At 42.7% G+C, this 20953-nt stretch overlaps 3 protein-coding genes across 7 annotated transcripts; all 3 read right to left on the bottom strand.

The window, feature by feature from the left end:
• Positions 1 to 76: 76 nt before the first annotated feature.
• LOC135541817 (guanine nucleotide exchange factor MSS4-like) lies at positions 77 to 1951 on the bottom strand. The gene is made up of 2 exons (XM_064968223.1): positions 1518 to 1951; positions 77 to 1206 (listed from the first exon to the last, which is right to left on the bottom strand). Exons 1-2 carry the CDS (start codon positions 1668 to 1670, stop codon positions 958 to 960), a joined length of 402 nt encoding a protein of 133 aa, XP_064824295.1. The 5' UTR covers positions 1671 to 1951; the 3' UTR covers positions 77 to 957.
• A 3236-nt stretch (positions 1952 to 5187) lies between these two features.
• LOC135541815 (adiponectin receptor protein 1-like) lies at positions 5188 to 12265 on the bottom strand. 3 transcript variants are annotated; one of them, XM_064968217.1, is made up of 9 exons: positions 12156 to 12265; positions 11466 to 11539; positions 11149 to 11371; positions 10484 to 10591; positions 9970 to 10141; positions 7823 to 8009; positions 7482 to 7669; positions 7042 to 7235; positions 5188 to 6492 (listed from the first exon to the last, which is right to left on the bottom strand). In XM_064968217.1, exons 3-9 carry the CDS (start codon positions 11290 to 11292, stop codon positions 6364 to 6366), a joined length of 1122 nt encoding a protein of 373 aa, XP_064824289.1. In that variant the 5' UTR covers positions 11293 to 11371; positions 11466 to 11539; positions 12156 to 12265; the 3' UTR covers positions 5188 to 6363. The 3 variants fall into 3 exon arrangements, with proteins under 3 accessions (XP_064824289.1, XP_064824291.1, XP_064824292.1); XM_064968219.1 differs by lacking the exon at positions 11466 to 11539; XM_064968220.1 differs by lacking the exons at positions 11149 to 11371; positions 11466 to 11539; positions 12156 to 12265 and adding an exon at positions 11001 to 11137.
• Positions 12266 to 12969: 704 nt separating this feature from the next.
• LOC135541814 (NADH-cytochrome b5 reductase 3-like) lies at positions 12970 to 20379 on the bottom strand. 3 transcript variants are annotated; one of them, XM_064968215.1, is made up of 11 exons: positions 20249 to 20376; positions 19229 to 19302; positions 18981 to 19140; positions 17469 to 17615; positions 17193 to 17265; positions 16655 to 16761; positions 16287 to 16416; positions 14883 to 14966; positions 14669 to 14754; positions 14390 to 14489; positions 12970 to 13917 (listed from the first exon to the last, which is right to left on the bottom strand). In XM_064968215.1, the coding sequence occupies exons 3-11, from the start codon at positions 19098 to 19100 to the stop codon at positions 13745 to 13747; spliced, it is 1020 nt and encodes a 339-aa protein (XP_064824287.1). In that variant the 5' UTR covers positions 19101 to 19140; positions 19229 to 19302; positions 20249 to 20376; the 3' UTR covers positions 12970 to 13744. The 3 variants fall into 3 exon arrangements, with proteins under 3 accessions (XP_064824287.1, XP_064824286.1, XP_064824288.1); XM_064968214.1 differs by having other exon boundaries at positions 18981 to 19302; XM_064968216.1 differs by lacking the exons at positions 18981 to 19140; positions 19229 to 19302 and having other exon boundaries at positions 20249 to 20379.
• Between the last annotated feature and the right edge of the window lie 574 nt (positions 20380 to 20953).

Genomic DNA, 20953 nt, shown 5'->3' with positions numbered 1-20953 from the left:
CTTCCAATTTCCCATGCAGTCAAGTCAATGAGGGTGAACTCCATTCTAGAACTAGAATTTACAAACAGGTCAAAAATCACAGGGATACATTTTATTTTACAGAGTTAATAACCGTTTGAAAGAGAATCAAAATGATGAGTCCATGATGAGCATGGACTGTGGAGATCTCATGGGGTCCTCTGGAGTTAGATGGAAATAGCCGAGGGCCAACATAGCGGTAGAGCAGCAGTCAAAGCCAATGTGGTATATCAACAGACAGAACACTGTCACTTGAAGTGTATCAGCAACAAATGCATACAGCACACTCAACAAATACAACCACTCCCATTTTTCAGAATGTGAAGGGTGTGCTATGCTGATAAGCCCACTAATCATTCAAACAGTAGAAGTACAAATGGGCCACATTTGTAGAATCAGAGATAGTCTGATAATATTTCAGAAGTAAAAAGTAATATCAAGTAGGCCTATACAAGTAATACAATTCCAAAGGCTGTAGGGTTAACCTCAGACCAACGCATAACACCTGAATATGGGTTAGTTACAGTATTAGATTGAATAACAGTTTTATAGACTGATAAGACATTTGTTCAGAGAACCACATCAATACCATTGTTGATCAGTAATAAACAAAGGAATTGAAGAACCACTTGGCTTTGAAGAACTAAGGAGTCATCCAGCACCAGCCAGAGGGAAAGTGAAGGCCGGAAAGAATTAAAGGACAAGAGAGACCAATGCTTGTTGCTCATGCGCAGTGGGTGACCGTCCTATCGCATCTGACCACAGAACATTTGCCGCCATTTTCTGTTGACTTCTCTACATGTTGAATAGGCACTGTCCGTCGACACCCAACAAGTAATCTACTGCGCACGGCTGACGTTCGTGTTGGTCTGTCTTGTCCTTCAGTTCCAAAATGTGTACACCCTCTTTAGTTTCCCCAGGTTCTTACAATGGGCCACACTAGGCATGATTGACTCTTTCCAATGCAACATAAAAGCTCTTTTTGTCATCCAGGCAGTGCCAGCCTATGGGTCCAATCTCACAGTCTGCACAAATGAGGTACTTGATTCTCCCCACATCCTTTGTGAAGCCCACATTCTCAAAAGTGTACATGTCATCGACTAACCAGTGGGTAGTCAGTGTGTCCCCATCCAAGGATCCCTCTGATTGGGTGATAGTGGTCTTCTTGCGCATTGAGGGCAGGAACAGCTGGTTGATATTGGGGAGGAAATAGAAGGCCAGATTCATCATGACAATGGCCACAAATATGAATAGATATACAGAAGTGATTTTCCACTCTCTGTTTAGTCACATCATGGCATAGCAAATTGCACATTGTATGCAAAATATAATTTTGAGCTGTAGTTTTAGGTGGTGGTTAGACAGAGCACTGACTTGAAATAAAACAACTGATGAATGCCCATTCGGATAGGAAAAATAGGTCTATTGTGAATAATATAACTCGTAATTTAAAGGGTCATTTATCTTTAGGGGTTACTACTGTCTAAGGTAAACCTTACCTCCTTCTCCGTAAACACCGCCATCCCTGGGCAGAGGACCTTCGATCCACAACGTTGGCACAAAACTGACTTGATATTCTTTCCAACCCCCGACACCAGCGTAGACCGGTCGACGCATCCTTCAGAGCAGGAGCACTGTTCTTGGTTGTCCATGTTGAACGCAATTTATGTGACTATACTACACTTACAAAGCGAATGCTAAGGTGGTTAGCTATAGTCAAACCACTGCTCTATATATTTATTTCAACTAATGTAACTAAGCTAGCTAAATTAATGTGAATTTTGAGGCGTCAACTCACCTCTGCTGTATAAGCTGCTCAGAAAGAGTATACCTAAACTATTACCAAGCGGCTAGTGCAAGTAATGTAACTAGTAAAAGCACACGGCCATATCAACATTTTGTCCAAAAAAAAAACGACCGAACAAGCGTTGCTGGAGTGTGCACCCGCTGAAACTTCCGTTCAGAGTCCACATCGCTCAATTATATCGTTCCTTCTTCATATATGATGATTGATTGGTTTGATTTTAAAATAACTGCTGCTTGGTTGTTCTTTATCTACAATTAAACAAATAATGTAATTTCATCTATATTTTTGGGAAATAGTTAGTCTACTATATCGCATATGTTTAAAACCAAACAATGTTTACCTTTGGATAAGATCAAAATAGACATACACTTGTGATAAAATCGGATTAATCTGAGTGATAACCATATCCACCCAGTTTACCAATTCGTCAGAGTAAGGTCAACAATATAGAAGGTGCCATCATGTGACTGATACCGCACACATTATTCATAGTGAAAGGGCACCATAGAAGGGAAAAGGGATACCAGTCAGTTTCACAACTGAATGCATTCAACCGAAATATCTTCCACATTTAACCTTACCTCTCTGAATCAGAGGTGCTGGTGCTGCCTTAATCGACATGGGGCAGTTGTCGTTGGGGGTTTACTGCCTTGCTCAAGGACAGAACAGCAGATTTTTCCACCTTGCCGGCTCGGGGATTCGAACCAGGGACCTTACAGTTACTTAACCGCTAAGCTACCTGCATTGACATCCAATTGAACCAGATTTTTGAGTTATCATACATAGACTGTACCTCTCTGGAAGTTCTAAGATACTGTATTTATAATCAGTGGAAGTCATTGCAAACAACCAGTCTCCCAATCTCTGGTACCTTCAGGTGGAATTTTAGAACTTCCACGGTGTGTGGTCTCAAGAGACATAGTTTGCATTGGGTAAAGAGAATGTTCCAACTTATTGTGACCATGCACGCAGCTAGCTACTTAACTAGCCCAGATGAATAGCCCCCTGCATGAAAGTAACAATTACATTCCATAACATATAGAATGAGTGACTAACTGCTACGCAACACCCCAGATAAAATATGATTTGTAAAGCCGGGGCTATAGACAAAATGTGGCATAAATATGGTCAAATATGGAATTAAACTACATTGAAGTAGCAGTGGTAACTCTAAAACATACAGTGACTGAGCTAAATGGTAGAGCTGCCTCTTTCAAGGAGCGGGACTCTAGCCCAGAAGCTTATAAGAAATCCCGCTATGCCCTCCGACAAACCATCAAACAGGACAAGCGTCAATACAGGACTAAGATTAATCGTACTACACCGGCTCCGACGCTTGTTGGATGTGGCTTGCAAACTATTACAGACTACAAAGGGAAGCACAGCCACGAGCTGCCCAGTGACACGAGCCTACCAGACGAGCTAAATTACATCTATGCTTGCTTCGAGGCAAGCAACACTGAAGCATGCATGAGAGCATCAGCTGTTCCGGACGACTGTGTGATCACCCTCTCCGTAGCCGATGTGAATAAGACCTTTAAACAGGTCAACATTCACAAGGCCGCAGGGCCAGACGGATTACCAGGACGTGTACTGCGAGCATGTGTTGACAAACTGGCAAGTGTCTTCACTGACATTTTCAACCTGTCCCTGACTGAGTCTGTAATACCAACCCGTTTCAAACAGACCACCATAGTCCCTGTGCCCAAGAACACTAAGGTAACCTGCCTAAATGACTACCGACACGTAGCACTCACGTCTATAGCCATGAAGTGCTTTGAAAGGCTCGTCATCGCTCACGTCAAAACCATTATCCCAGAAACCCTAGACCCACTCCAATTTGCATACAGCCCCTACAGATCCACAGATGATGCAGTCTCTATTGCACTCCACACTACTCTTTCCCACCTGGACAAAAGGAACACCTTTGTGAGAATGCTATTCATTGACTACAGCTTAGCATTCTACACCATAGTACCCTCAAAGCTCATCACTAAGCTAAAGACCCTGGCATTAAACACCTCCCTCTGCAACTGGTTCCTAGACTTCCTGATGGTCCGCCCCCAGGTGGTAAGGGTAGGTAACAACATCCGCCACGCTGATCCTCAGCACGGGGGCCCCCTCAAGGGTGCGTGCTCAATCACCTCCTGTACTCCCTGTTCACTCATGATTGCATGGCCAGGCATGACTCCAAAACCATCATTAAGTTGGCTGACGACAGACACAACAGTGGTAGGCCTGATCACTGACAACGATGAGACAGCCTTATATGGAGGTCAGAGACCTGGCCGTGTGGTGCCAGGACATCACCCTCAACATGATCAAGACAAAGGAGATGATTGTGGACTGGAGGAAAAGGAGTACCGAGCATTACCACATTTTCGACGGGGCTGTAGTGGAGCAGGTTGAGAGCTTCAAGTTCCTTGGTGTCCACATCACCAACGAACTATCATGGTCCAAACATACCAAGACAGTCATGAAGAGGGCACAACAAAACCTATTCCTCCTCAGGAGACTGAAAAGATTTGTCATGGGTCCTCAGATCCTCAAAAAGTTCTACAGCTGCACCATAGAGAGCATCCTGACTGGTTGCATCACTGCCTGGTATGGCAACTGCTCGGCCTCCGACCACAAGGCACTACAGAGAGTAGTGCATACGGCCCAGTACATCACTGGGGCCAAGCTTCCCGCCATCCATGACCTCTATACCAGGCGGTGTCAGAGGAAGGCCCAAAGAAATTGTCAACGACTCCAGCCACCTTAGTCAAACTGTTCTCTCCGCTACCGCACGGCAAGCGGTACCGGAGCACCAAGTCTTGGTCCAAGAGGCTTCTAAACAGCCTCTACCCCCAAGCCATAAGACTCCTGAACAGGTAATCAAATGGCTACAGACTATTTGCATCCCCCCCCCCTTAAATGCTGCTACTCTGTTATCTATGCATAGTCACTTTAACTCTACCTGCATGTACATATTACATCAACTTACCTGTACACATTGACTCTGTATCGTTACCCCTGTATATAGCCTCGCTACTGTTATTTTTAATTATTTGTTATATCTATTTTTTACTGAACACTTATTTTTCTTAAAACTGCATTGTTGGTTAAGGACTTGTAAGTAAGAATTTCACTGTAAGATTGTATTTGGCTCATGTCACAAATAAAATTTGATTTGACAACGACAAACCATGTTCATGTGTGTGAAATGTAAAGTGTGATGAAGTGTCATATCACTATATGGGACAGAAAATGCATGACTTAGGTTAGTTTCCCATTTTAACATTAATAAATATTTATTATGTGTTTACATTTCAGGGAAATGTATGATCCATCAACTTGTCTACACAGGACACAACACAAAGTCAAGAATACACAGATTGTTTAGTCTTTGTAATAAAGCCACAGAAAGTCAGCTTTAAAAATAAAAAAAATCTTAAATAAACAGCAGTTTGAGAAAACTATTGGAGGTCAAAAGTTTAATAGTGATTTCATTGGGTATAAGGACAAGAAAACAAAAAAGTTTGTTATCATTATATCTGGAGATCCTAATGAAGTTCACTTGACTGCAATATTGGCCCATCTATTTAAAAACTATTTCCATTGGCCTAAAGCACAGGAATACTAAAATATTATTCCTATTTCCTACTCACGACATGGTGGACCCCATGCAGTGACAAAGTTTAATGGTAATAACATATTGTTAAGGTGCAATAATTTGACCTTTAGAGTTCTGAAATATAGCCTTAAAATTAAACAAATCTCAAGCTGAGAAGGGAAAGAGTTGACCTATTCCCAGATTTGCCCATTGTGCGGTTCCCGGTTAGCTTCATACCAGCTATCAATAATACAAGATCTTGTTCAATTGAAAAGGGACATGAGGGGTAAGGGTACCAAGCAGAGTGTCTTTTAGGTAAGTCATTCAATTGTTTGACTTTAAGTTCCATAACCCATACCTCGATTGGAGTTGATTGTATGTCAACTAAATTTAAATCAACAAAATACTCTTAATCAATTGTTGGAATTGCACACTGTTTTAAATTATGACTTTTACATTTAAAAAATGAATTTAATTTTGATTAATTCCTTATAATGACAGAATAAAAATGGAACGAACTGATCCCAACCCGGACCCTTTCTATCACATAAACCTCCTAAAGCTTGATTTGGGAAGCTCTGGAGGGCAATGCGTCTCAGAGGTTCCCATCCTTGAAGGAAACATGTAATCAATCTGGTCAAAATCCCCTGTTGTTCTTCATGAGCTAAAGTGGAGCCTAGAGCTCCCTTTTGATAAAAAAAAGTGCTGCTGCATCACCGGGATGCCCCTCTATATAGTTCACTGGCTAAAGCTACTTTATATGGGGAAAAAGTAGCACAAGCAGAAAAACACACCACAAGAAAACCAAAAATGACATGAGCAAATCGGGTGGGTGGGGGAGGGCGGAGAAAAGGAGCTACAGAGGACCATTGCGTGTTCCAGCAGCACTTTATAGGGACGGGGAACGACCAGGAAATGGATGAGGGGGCCACAGATGGGCCTCTCAGAGAAGGGTGTCGTCAGTGCACCCTCCCTCCAGGCCGTAGCGGAACTCCTGCAGGTTGGAGACGCCGTAGAAGTGGATAAAGGCTGCCGCCACCACCAGGACGTGGAAGATCTGGTGGGAGTGGAACTGAGGAGAGAGGGAGGTCAGAGGCTGCTTACCATATGGCAGCCTGTTCTCTACTTAGTGCACTATTCCCATATGGCTCTGGTCAAAAGTAGTGCACTAAATAGGGAATGTATGTCCAAAGGTTCCTCTGGTTAGAGCATGGTGTTTGCAACACAAGTTCTAGCAGTTTGATTACTACATGGGCCACATATTCCTACAGTACAGTTCAGTACTATATAGGGAATAACCAGAGTCCTCTGTGGTGTACTATATAGGAAATAACAGTGCAGAACATGTGTGACTCACATCGCATTAAATGACGATAACATTATAATAATCATATAAATGAGGACATGGGGTGAGTTTTTGAGTTCAGGAGCTAACTACAAGCCTGCGTCTACATCCCAAATGGCAGCCTATATCCTATATAGTGCACCACTTGACCAGAGCCCTATTTAGTATTTTCTTATGATCCCGCACTCTTTCTTGGGTCCCCCTATGGGCCCTGGCCAAAAGTAGCGCAGTATAAATGGAATAGGGTTACATTTTTTGCCTCTGTTACACACTTACCCAGATGTCACATTTGCCAGGGAAGTAGCGTTCGGGGATCCTGGCGGCGTACAGTCCGGCACCAGTGATGTACATGGCGCCCATCAGGTAGAACCAGCCCATCTGTCCCACAGTGGTGGCCTTGACGAAGCCCTCCTCAATAGTGAAGTGCACTGTGGGGACGATGCCACTCAGTCCCAGGCCCATGAACACTCCTGTGAGAGACATGGAGGGGAAAGGTTGGTTGGTGGAAGCAGGAGCAGCTGGATCAGTCATAGTATAGGATACAATAAGATGGTCAAACTTACACCAGCTATTCACACACATGTAGAAGAAAAATGCATTTCCTGATGATTTTCTCATGTTTTTAGCTGTTGTATTAACACAATTACATATGTCATTGCTCTGTATCCATGTCACAGTACACTCTCTGACAGGCTGGTTAATATGTGGTGCAGCACCTGCTCGTGTGGGCCGATGTGCGGGCGTGGAGAAGCGTTCCCACTGGGCCACTATGATGGCGGCAATGCCCAGCACACAGACAATGGTGAGGTAGATGAGGCGTGGCTGTGGGGAACAGTAGAATGAGTAGTAGAGCCAGGGCACAAATGAACCCATGATCAGCAGGGCGATACCCGAGTAGTCAAGTCTGAGGGAAACCAAAAACACTGAGGTTAGAAGAGGAGCATCCATTTAAATGACACTTTTAAAGTATAAAAACCTGAACTCTCCTGTATTTCTTTTCAGAAATACAGGAGAGCTAATCAAGATGAGCAAGAGGGAGGGGGGCATGCGGCCTTACTTGGAGAAGGTCCGGGACACTTTCTCAGAGTGGCAGTAGACAGTGTGAAAGAGCCAGGAGAAGCTGAGGCAGAGCACAGCACCCAGAAAAAACATCCCAAACACCACTTTCTCCTGCAGCGGGGCCATGAAGTACATATTGGGCCGCAGAATGGTATACGTGCCCAGACCAATAAACAGGATCAGCCCTGGGGGTTGGAGAGGTGAGGGCATCATTTGTGAACTAGTAATCATACAGGGCATATCATGACAAATGAATATTAGCATATAGGAAGGGGTCTCTATGGGGCACACTGTATAAACACAATGGGGGACACAATCGGGAGCATTGTAAATGGAAATGTGTTGTGTAAAAGAGGCACACTTCTTTGCTATGTAGTATAGACAAGTAACTGCACAATACATACAGTTGAAGTCAGAAGTTTACATACACTTCGGTCAGAGTCATTAAAACTCATTTTTCAACCACTTCACAAATTTCTTGTTAACAAACTATAGTTTTGGCAAGTCGGTTATGACATCTACAAATTTTTACAACAATTGTTTACAGACAGATTATTTAACTTATTACAATTCCAGTGGGTCAGAAGTTCACATACACTAAGTTGATTGTGCCTTTAAACAGTTTGGAAAATTCCAGAAATAGAAGCTTCTGATAGGCTAATTGACCTAATTTGAGTCAATTGGAGGTGTACCTGTGAATGTATTTCAAGGCATACCTTCAAACTCAGTGCCTCTGCTTGACATCATGGGAAAATCAAAAGAAATCAGCCAAGACCTCAGAAAAAAAACTCTAGACCTCCACAAGTTTGGTTCATCCTTGGGAGCAATTTCCAAATGCCTGAAGGTACCACGTTCATCTGTACAAACAATAGTACGCAAGTAAAAACACCATGGGACCACGCAGCCGTCATACCGCTCAGGAAGGAGACGCGAGAGATGAACGTACTTTGGTGCACAAAGTGCAAATAAATCCCAGAACAACAGCAAAGGACCTTGTGAAGATGCTGGAGGAAACAGGTACAAAAATATCTATATCCACAGTAAAACAAGTCCTATATTGACATAACCTGAAAGGCAGCTCAGCAAGGAAGACACCACTGCTCCAAAACCGCCATAAAAAAGCCAGACTACGGTTTGAAACTGCACATGGGGACAAAAATTGTACTTTTTGGAGAAATGTTCTCTGGTCTGATGAAACAAAAATAGGACTGTTTGGTCATAATGACCATCGTTATGTTTGGATGAAAAAGGGGGAGGCTTGCAAACTGAAGAACCCCATCCCAACTGTGAAGCACAGGGGTGGCAGCATCATGTTGTGGGGGTGCTTTGCTGCAGGAGGGTCTGGTGCACTTCACAAAATAGATGGCATCATGAAGAAAGGAAAATTATGTGGATATATTGAAGCAACATCTCAAGACAACAGTCAGAAAGTTAAAGCTTGGTCACAAATGGGTCTTCCAAATGGACAATGACCCCAAGCATACTTCCAAAGTTTTGGCAAAATGGCTTAAGGACAACAAAGTCAAGGTATTGGAGTGGCCATCACAAAGGCCTCACCTCAACCCTATAGAACATTTGTGGGCTGAACTGAAAAGGTGTGTGCGAGCAAGGAGGCCAATAAACCTGACTCAGTTACACCAGCTCTGCCTGGAGGAATGGGCCAAAATTCACTCAACTTATTGTGGGAAGCTTGTGGAAGGCTACCCGAAATGTTTGACCCAAGTTAAACAATTTAAAAGGCAATGCTACCAAATACTAATTGAGTGCATGTAAACTTCTGACCCACTGGGAATGTGATGAAAGAAATAAAAGCTGAAATAAATCATTCTTTCTACTATTATTCTGGCAATTCACATTCTTAAAATACAGTGGTGATCCTAACTGACCTAAGACAGGGACTTTTTACGAGGATTAAATGTCAGGAATTGTGAAAAACCGAGTTTAAATGTACTTGGCTAAGGTGTATGTAAACCTCCAACTTCAACTGTACATTGCTTAATGGCAGCATGCTGAACTTAGGACCCACTGAATGTGCCCTAGTTGTGGGGAATGTGCACTTGTGCTTCACTGTAACTTTATAGGCAATGGTGTGAGGTTCAACATGTGAGGATTCAGTCTCCTCAGATATCTCACACACTCACTCACCCAGAAGGTGGGTCCAGATGTTGCCTGTTTCTGTGTGGATCCTGAAGATGCTTCCAAAGCATGCGCGGAAGGAGGGCATGGGGGGACGGTGTCCATGCAGGAGGTAGTCGTTGTCCTTCAGCCACTCCGGCAGGACATGAAATGGGATGACCCTCCAGCTACCCTTCCACACCTTAAAACACAAGGGTTTAAGGCTACCATGAATGTCCTGTTCATCTCCGCACTCTTATTCTCTCTGTGTATGAAGTTAGACAGAGCAGCCATGGGGGCTGTTCCAGAAAGCAGGATCAATGAGTTAGCCAGCTAACTGTCCCAGAAATTCTGAAATAACGTCATCTTTTCGAGAAATATAGACTTGAAATGGGCATGGTATAATTGACTCGACAACCAACAACTCATATTCAAGTTTAGCTTTCTAAATGAATCAGAAAATCAAGAGATACTTTAGCTGCTTATCCAACTTAGCTGGCTAACTTATTGATCCTGCCATCTGGAACAGCCCAATGATGCCTACTTTGTGCACAAACTCCTCCATCTTCTCCATTGCGTGGTGAGCCTGGAGGGGCAGCGTCAGGACCTCTTCCACCTCTTCATCATCCTCATCAGGCAGAACTGAGGCCTCCTGCAGAGAGGGAAGGTGATTTAGTTAGGCAAGTAGAGCATATGCCTTTTTGCAGTGCAGGATAAAAGTGAAAACATGGGAACGAATCCCAGTTGGTTTGGTCTACATTTCCCTGACCATTACTTAGGTGCGACCCCACCCAAGCTTAGCTCTATTGCCCAATGACCACTTAGATTGGTTTTGTCTTCAACTGGGGCATATTCACGAGGGTGCAACGCTATAGAACATTTAGATAGAAACTTATTTTGTAGAACAACCAGTTTGTTTGGATGTAGAATAGGCCAATGGGGAGATCTGCAACGTTCTGAACTTTCACCTCTCTGAATACACCCCATGGTTCACTAGACACCTGAATCTTCCAAATGTTGATTTGGAAGATTCTGCGCCCACTTTAGAAAATACCTAATACCTGTGGTAATCGAGGAGTTGAGTCAGGTGGCATTCCAAATGGCACCCTATATAGTGCACTACTTTTGACTAGGGCGCTGATCAAAATTTGAGCACTGTGTAGGGAATAGGGTGCCATATGGGACGTAACCTGTCTCCCCCGCTCTCACTTCTGACATCATGCCTTTCCCCGCTGTCTGCCGTCCTGTCTCCTCCAGCAGGGGTCCCAGCTCCATCAGCTCCACATCCGGGACCCGGCAATCCTCTGAGATCCGACAGTCTGCATCACTCGCAGACCCGTTTCGGCCTGACATAGGGAGACTGCCTGATGACCTGTCCTCTGCCTGTGTGTACTACTAAAGCCTGGCACTCAAGTCCGCAGTTTGCCCAGCGCTGAAGAGTCAAGAAATCATAATGACAAATAAATACATTAGTTAATGGGGTTTTTCACTGAAATAACTTTATTCCAAATTGTAACTAACTTCACCTGTGACAATTGGACCTGATGTGGACTTTGGTAGGTCTATATTTCCCACCGACAGATGGTCCTTGCACTCAGCACTGAAGTAAAAATTGCAGCTTCCAGTATTACTTTGACATAACGTTACATTTTTACACCATCAACAAAGTCTTATAATACCATGTCGTGAAAATATTCACTCGTTAAATGAGTATTTGAAAACAGTTATGACGAATAAGCTACTCGGCTAACATGGCAGGAAGACCAAAACTGCTCTTGCGAGACGGCCGGAAAATGTAGTTAGCTAACGGTAACGTTAGCTGTCAGCTAACAAACAAAACTAGGAAAGACTGTCAGCTGGTTGGCTACCTTAGAACAAAGAAATCATACAATAGCATCCGAATAAACATGGAACTGGAATAGCAAGACAACGACTTCAATAATATGATTTGGCTGACATGATTCCTGGCGTACACCAGCAAATTATAGCTAGCTTGAGCCCCAAGGTAACGTACGCTAACCGCAGATGCTAGCATTACTAATGCCATTAGCTAGCATGAAATGCTAGCTAGTTAGCTTTCGCGTACACGAAAGAAAACTGGTCACGTCTGGCTGTATCGAACCAATGTCAAACACACTGACACAGTTGCAAATACAATGCTACAATATTGTTGTAGCGTGTTAACTTTTGCAATTTCATTCAGCGGACGTAGCTACCTGATACTCCAGACGTCAAAGGAAATGTGATCCCTTCCCGATTCTCACAAAAACAAGCCGAACCCCCGAACGAACAGTCAACGCAGCACGGTTAACGAAAATGACAAGTCAATGCCAAGCAGAGTTTCAACTGGTTCTCATAAACGTAACATCGTCTCCATCTAGTGGTTAAAATTACAAATGTAAAATGTTTTAGACGTAACACCAAAATACTGTCTGTATATGTAGCCATTATATCAAAACAGATTTAAGTGGTACATCGTTTTATTCCCAGGTCATGCACGTGCTTCTCCTATAAATTATTGAGTGGAATCACATTACCTCCATAATGGTGCCTTCATGAACCCCCAAACTTAGTGGACGTACAGTATGTGAAAAGTTGGCTTCAGCACTGAGCTGTCTAAACCACATTTTAGCAGCGCACGAAAGGCTCAGTTAAAAAAAAGATACCCTCATACCTCTCTTTCCTTGTGGATAGAGATACTCCTACCTGTAAACCAACTACCATCAGCAACTCCAATCCTCAATAATCCCTGTCAAAGGGGAACTGTACTGTAGTAGGCTGTGGAATTAGATAACATTGTTCCAACTACCACCCTGTCACAGTATTTGGACCACACTACATTGTCTGCACCAAGCACAGATTACTCCTTGTCGTGACATCGTTCAACTGTTGCAATCAGAGCCACGTTGTTCCGGCAAACTGAATGTCCAAATGTTTAACCTCCACAATACTTTATTTTACAACAAGGGATAATATCTAAGGAACAGTCCAGTCAATACATAAAGAGAATAGGATTATGAGTGGAGACAATTTGAAGTGGTGGCAGAAATTTTATTGTCTTTTCTCTTCATAAACACAATCCATTTTTTCAAAGACTGTAGTGCATTGCAGATTAAACTCTGAAATTATATATAAAACAAAAGAACCTTGAATAATTATGCTCACACAATCTCACAGAAATACAATAAGAAATGCAGTCAGATCCCACATCAAAAAGCCCCACGTGCCAAAATACAGTAGAACACATATCTACAGAAGCTGTAATATTTAAGTGCATACCATTTGTTGTGTGCGCATTTGAAGCAAAGCTGCCTGGGCAGCCTCCTTATATTCAGCACTGCATCCCTGGGCATAATTCAGTTCAGTATGCAGCTTTATCTTTAAGTTATATTTGCTCTGTCCTGTTTTTAGGACTGCTCAAGGCTAAGAACATCAATAATAAATCAAAGCTTTAAAACCTCACCTAAAAATACAATTGTAGATATCAGCTAATAATACAAAGGTAGGACTTTGGTTCCAAGTGAGCATTTAATGCTCAACCTGTCTGCACTTACCATATGGGGCTTTTGGCAGTAGATTGATGCAGTGCTTTAAGCAGACTGAAAATGGTACACATACTTATTTTGGGTGCCAGTACTGTATATATTTAGGTGCTGGAACTCAGCGAACTTTTAGCCAATAATCTATAAGAGACGCCGGTACTCAAGCAGTAGTTCCAGCCCAATCAAGCACTGAATTGATGTCATTGTTGCATTGAGAAGGCCCATGATGGGGGTGGCTGGTAGGATAGTTCCTAGGCTGGTGACTAGTAGGCGAAGCGCTGACTCTGCCAATAGCCCAACTTGTCCAGGTTGGGGTTGCAAGCAAACTGGATCATGGGGGGTGGACCGCACATGAGCACCAAGGTGTCCTCACTGGGGGTGGGCAGGTGCTCCTGGATCATATCCACATTGATGAAGCCCTCACTGTACTCCCAGCCTGAGTGACACAAATTGATCATAATTCAGTCTTTCATGGAGTCATAAACAAGTACCAATATGCTCAATGATTCTGCCATAAAACACAAATTGCAAAAATATTTAGCTTCTATGTTTATATAGATTGTGTATAAGCTTGTCTCCCATATTTAACTTCTCTTTGGTGCCAGACTGGGTTAAAACGCCTTCTGCATGCATGTGTTATTTACTGCTATAGGGATTTCATTATTATATTTTCACTCTTTGTGATGCGCAATGCAGAGAACACCGGAAGAAGAATTATCATTGAATTCCACAGTGAATTATTGTAATATTTGTTTACATATCAATTAATTCCATTTGGTGTGGGTTCCCAATTTGACATGAAAATGTAAAAAATGAATACAATTAAAATATGTACACATTTTGTTCAGACTTCTGAACTCTTGATGTCAACACTTGAGCAATGCAAGCAAAAGCCGTAAGGCACATACACTCGGGTGCCCTGTCCACTGTAAACCACAGCTTGAAGCGGTCTGGGTGTCTGGCCTGGACCTCCTCCAGCTCATCCCTCAGCAGGATATCCTTCTCAGTCTGCCATGAACACACCACACACAGACAGTTCAGTGTTAACTCTAAACCTAAGTAAACCTATGAACTACGTCCACAGTGAAGCTAGTAGATTTACAGTATCTGTTCTTTATTTATATAAATGAACCTATTGCTATTAAACATCTCTTTTAAGAGAGGCCAGTGTGAGCAGCGCCACACACCTGGTTGGCATACAGCAGGCTGCAGGTGGTCCTGTCACTGGGGTCCTTCATGATAGCACGCACCAGCTGTAGCATAGGGGTGATGCCTACAAATAGGGAAGGGAGTTCAGCACCAGGAACTAAAAGCACTCACTCTACATTTACCCATGGGCTATAACAAGACAACATTTAAGTGTTTAGGTTCATAGTGCAGGGTTGCGAAGGGAAAGTTCACCTGTTCCTCCAGCTATCAGACCCACAGTACTGGCAACTTTTATCTCCGCAGAAGACTTCTTGTCTGTCTGAACTGCAAACTGCCCTGTTGAATGGAATGGGAGAAAGCAATGAGACAAAAACTATGCCAAAAACAATCCAGATTATTTTCATTTTCCAGTGTGCTTGGGGAGCAAATGCACAGTTATCTGGTCCCAAATTGAAGACAGGATGATGGACACACCCAACAACTATGTTGTGGAACATTGTATCAAATAATAATGTGCGCATTAGTAAACATTTTAAGTGACACAGTAAAAGTATATTATTTCGGCAGTGCTTTTCTGGAACCTTTGGGGAATGAAAGTTGCAAAATGCGATGCAGCAAGCCAGGAAATTGTTCAGAGATATTGTACATTTACTGTTGACATATTCAGTAGACTTAAGGTCGACTATAAGTGTGTGCACACAATCAGTCTCAGCCAGCCACACCCAAGTACACAAAGCTAAAACCCCCATTCCATTAGACTGTGTGCGCATCCCAAATGGAACCAGATTCTCTGAAGACCAGAGCCTTATGGGCCATGGTAAAAAAATAACGCACTAATATTAGGGCTGGGAATTGCCAGGGGCCTCATAAACGTAGGTGTCAATAAGATAAGTATTGCAGCCTCCCGAGTGGCGCAGTGGTCTAAGGCACTGTATCGCTTGCTGTGCCACTAGAGATTCTAGTTCGAGTCCAGGCTGTCGCAGCCGGCCATGCACAATTGGCCCAGTGTTATCTGGGTTAGGGGAGGGTTTGGCCGGCAGGGATATTCATGACCCATTATGCACTAGCGACTCCTGTGGCGGGCAGGGCGCAACGCAGACTGACACGGTCGCCAGGCGTACAGTGTTTCCTCCGACACATTGGTGCAGCTGGCTTCCGGGTTAAGCGGGCGTTGTGTCAAGAAGCAGTGCGGCATGGCTGGGTTGTGTTTCAGAGGACGCACGGCTCTCGACCGTCGCCTCTGAGTTCGTACGGGAGTTGCAGTGATAGGACTAACTACCAATTGGATACCACAAAATTGGGGAGAAAAAGGGTTAAAAAAAATAAAATATGTATTGAAATGCTCATGATTTTGTATTGCGGTTTGATGTTCCAAACATATTGCTCGCTATACGTCTGCTGCATAAAGATGAGATCATGAAAAAAATGAGTTGATCAATGAGAGAAATAAAAGCGCTGAGTTTTGCCACAGGTACAGCCAACTAGCGCTAGCTAATGTCATTTACATTAGCACTTTAAAAAAATAACTTTAACTTGTATTTTTGTTTAACAAATTGATACTTAGTCAAATATCAATATTATATCATCCAAAAATAACATTGCGACACATCATTAGTAAATATCAGGAGGGTGTGCCGGGCAGTGGACTGATTGTACCATGCCCTCTGTACTCCAGCAGTCCTCCTGGTCCTCTGAAGTCCACAACATCTCCCAGGTGCAGACTCTCCAGGTACTGGGACATCTTGCCTCCATCAGGAAACTTGAGGTGCACATTACTGAAGTAGATCTGGGGAGGAATTTTCTACATTAAATATGGTTTGCAGATCAGGGTCCTTATATATCAAGCGCCTCACAGTAGCAGTGATTATTTAGGATAAGTTTCTCTCTTTTAGATCCCAAAGAATAAGATGATCACCTAACAGGTCCAGCATGTCATCACTCCTCCTACTACGACACACTCAATACATACGGTAGTACTAATGTTCAGTATAATATATAAGATTGCTTTGACAAACCAAACATACCTTCACAACCAAGTCAACATATCCTTTGTCGTCGTCGCTGGACACAGGTGTGTATGGTCTGACTACCAAGCTGCCGTCAATACGGGCAGAGAGGTATACATGCTTCCCTAGAGGAAACAAATAAGGGGATTAGAAACAGACAACACTGATTGAAAATTGATTGATTTGGTGTGGCTTTATCCTGATTGTTCTGCTAAATGACTCATACACTAGAGGGCATTCAAGGACTGGGAAGCTAAGCGTTCTAGTTCCCATCAGTGCAATACAACGGCATCAAGTATTACATTTTGAGGGTAGTTATAATGCTGGTGAGCTAAAGGACTATTTGAGAGTGGGGCCAGTAACCAAAAGGACGCTGATTTGAATCCCCAAGACGACTAGGTGAATAACAGATAGATGTAAACTTGAGCAAGACATAACCCTACTTGCTCCTGTAAGTCTCTCTGGATAAGAGGGTCTGCTAAATTTCTATTAAGGGCATGGCACTGTATCAAATAATAATAAATGATCAAACACTGTCACTTGACAAAAGACTTACCTACGGGCAGCCCCAGGATATGTTCTGCTGAGGGAAGCCGAAAGCGGAACCTGCGAGTATCATGGCTGATCACCTATGGAAAGAGGCCAAAGACATATCGAACTATTCATACATTGGTTTTGTCAAATAGTGTGTAAATTCAATGCAAAGACATCTACTACAAACATTTGGTTAAATGTTAAATAAAAATAATTTCCATGGAGTAAATAATTGAATTAAACACAGGCCTCTGACACATAGCAAAATGTCTCATTTATTTCAATAGCACACATGTACCTCTTTATCGATGAGCATTAGCTGGTATTTCTGGGTAGGGTCAAGCAAGGTGACTGGAGGCTTTTTCTTCTTGCCTAGATAGAGGGCTATAATTATGCCCACAGTGGACAGCAATAACACCCCAGCAGTCACAGCTACTGTCGAGAACTAAATACAAAATAGAAAAAAGATTAGTTATGCCAAAACAATGTATAACATGGCTACTGTTGAAAAAATAAAAGCAGATGTAAACAGATATTGGACTGTTTAAATGGGCAATCTGCAGTTCGTACATCAATTTTTGGACTTTAATTAATGTTATATAGATAATGATTCTTGAAGAATATCACTTATAAATGCCTGATGAACATGATTCAACTGTCAAACCCCTTCAGTACCCAAAATATAATCATGTTTTACACTAATATTCATTTCCAATGTTTACAAACTGTATAGCCCCAACACATGCTTGAAACTATCATTTGATATAATGGATGGTCAGTCCTTGCATCCAAAGCTCTGTTTTTGAATTTAAGAGGTTACACTTCCCCAGGACCATCCCTCAGCTTTTTACCAAAACACAGGCAGTGTTTGCTTTGTTATAGTTTCAACTAAGGATTGACCCTTTAAATTAAAAAAAGGTGATCAACTCAGAAACCAAACTCATAAGGGGAATTTTATATTGCAAATGCCTTGCTATTATACATTAAATTACATCAAGGCAGTTATTGTCAGGCATAACATTGTTGCAGAACAATAAATCTGTTTAAGGATAAAGTACAAAAGGGAATCAGCTTGTGTAGGCTACTAACAGTACTTGAGTAGTTGTTCTTCAAATACAAACAATGTCAGACAATTAGAAGTTCACTGCGCCACTGAAAAAAATAAAACGCAACATACAATGGCAAAGATTTTACTGAGTTAGTTCATATAGATAAGTAAATTTAAATAAATTAAAATCGGGCCCTAATCTACGGATTTCACATGACTGGGAATACAGATATGCATCTGTTGGTCAAAGACACATTAAAGGTAGGGGGGGGGGTGTATCAGAAAACAGGTCAGTATATGGTGTGACCACCATTTGCCTCATGCAGCACGACACTACTCCGTCGCATAGATCTGATCAGGTTGTTGATTGTGGCCTGTGGAAAAGGAACCCACTCCTCTTCGATGGCTGTGTGAATTTTCTGGATATTGGCGGGTACTGGAACACATTATCGTACACGTCGATCCAGAGCATCCCGAACATGCTCAAATGGTTGACAGGCCATAGAAGTGGGACATTTTCCACTTCTAGGAATTGTGTACAGATCCTTGCATTACAGGGCTGTGCATTATCATGCTGAAACATGAGGTAATGGATAATTGGCATGACAATGAGCCTCAGGATCTCGTCACGGTATCTCTGTGCATTCAAATTTCCATAAATAAAATGCAATAGTGTTCGTTGCCCATAGCTCATGACTGCCCATACCATAACACCACCATTGGGTACTCTTTTCACAACATTGACGTCAGCAAATCACTCACCCACATGACCCCATACACGCTATCTGTCATCTGCCCGGTAGAGTTGAAACTGGGATTAATCCATTTAGAGCCCACTTCTCCAGCATGCCAGTGGCCATCAAAAGGTGAGCATTTGCCCATTGAAGTCAGTTAGGATGGCGAACTGCAGTCAGGTCAAGACCTTGGTGAGGACGACAAGCACGCAGATAAGCTTCCCAGAGACGGTTTCTGACAGTCTGTGCAGAAATTATTTGGTTGTGCAAACCCACAGTTTCATCAGCTGTCCGGGTGGCTGGTCTCAGACGATCCTGGAGGTGAAGAAGTCGGATGTGGAGGTCCTGGGCTGGCGGGGATACACATGGTCTGCAGTTATGAGGCCGTTTGGACCTACTGCCGAATTCTCCAAAACGTTAGATGCTACAGAAATTAACATTAAATTATCTGGCAACAGCTCTGCTGGACAGTCCTGCAGTCAGCATGCCAATTGCATGCTCCCTCAAAACTTGAGACTTCTGTGGCATTGTGTTGTGTGACAAAACTGCATATTTTAGTCGCATTTTTTGTAACGTCTCCAACAGAATGTGAATCTGTGTAATGAGAATGCTATTTAATCAGCTTCTTGATATGCCACACCTGTTAGGTGGATGGATTATCTTGGCACGGGATGTATACAAATTTGTGCACAACATTTGGGATAAATAAGCTTTTGTGCATGGAACATTTCTAGGATTTTTTAAATTTCAGCTCATGAAACCAACACATACATGTTTCACTTATTTTTGTTCAGTAAATTGTTATTTGCGATTCTCTAAGGTGAAATAAACTTCACTTGCTTGCTTAGATGGCTAAACGTTGTCAGATGTACCAGGACAGTTGGTTGCTTGGAAGACTGCTAGCCAAGACGAGTCGCATGCACAAGTTTACAACATGAGTTTCAATTTTTAGTCGTCGTATGTACAGGATACAAATAGTATACACTGTCCAATGAAATGCTTACTGTACTTGAGTCACTTAGCTAACTGCACTAGGCTAGTTAGTGATCTTTTAAATCAGGTCAATCGCAGAGCCAAAACCTCAAAATGGTGTGCATTTAATTTGACATAATATGACCAGTTCAGGGCAGATACATTATCTGACAGGGAGTGATAGCTGCGGTGCCTTGTTAATACTCTCTTTAACTTATCAAAGTAACGTTACCGCGTTAGCTGACAAGCTACTTTTCTACTACCACCACAGACAAAGGGGAAACCAAAGCAACCCTGGAAATAATTTCGACAGGATAGTCTTACCAATGCGTACTTCATGGCGATTCCGAATCCTCAGCACAAAGAACTACTTGGCTATCTAGTTAGTTTCTCATCAGAGAGGGCACACCCCCCCAAAAAATATTGTGTTGACGGGAGGGCGTATTTAGCGGTTACACCAAATTTGTACAACATCCGTTGGAGAGAAGCGGAAATGCCACCAATTTATACAGCATCACGATTATGATACAACAATAGGGAGTATACCAGATTTGTTCTCTTCTCAAGTCAAATTATATATTCTACCATGAAAGTATACTGAAAAAAAATATAAACGCAATATGCAACACATTCAGAGACTTTACCGAGTTACAGTTCATTTGACGAAATCAGTCAATTGAAATACATTCATGGCAAGTTAGTTAAGAACAATAGCGGCCTGTCCTGGCCAAACCCGGACGACGCTGGGCCAATGGTGCGCCGCCCTGGATATGACTGGGAATATGGGCCCTACTATGGGACTCAGGATCGCGTCACCGTATTTCTGTGCATTCAAATTGCGATGGATAAAGTGCAATTGTGTTCGTTGTCCGTAGTTTATGCCTGCCCATACAATAACACCACCGCCACCATGGGGCAGGGCACTCTGTTTACAACGTTGACATCAGCAAACCGTTTGCCCACACAACACCAAACACGTGGTCTGCGTGGTCTGCGGTTGGGAGGCCAGATGGACATACTGCCAAATTC

Source organism: Oncorhynchus masou, chromosome 6, assembly GCF_036934945.1.
Source record: "Oncorhynchus masou masou isolate Uvic2021 chromosome 6, UVic_Omas_1.1, whole genome shotgun sequence".
NCBI classification, from domain to species: Eukaryota; Metazoa; Chordata; class Actinopteri; order Salmoniformes; family Salmonidae; genus Oncorhynchus; species Oncorhynchus masou.
The sequence above is the reverse complement of the archived record's forward strand: the minus strand, read 5'-3'. Positions and strand labels throughout refer to the sequence as shown.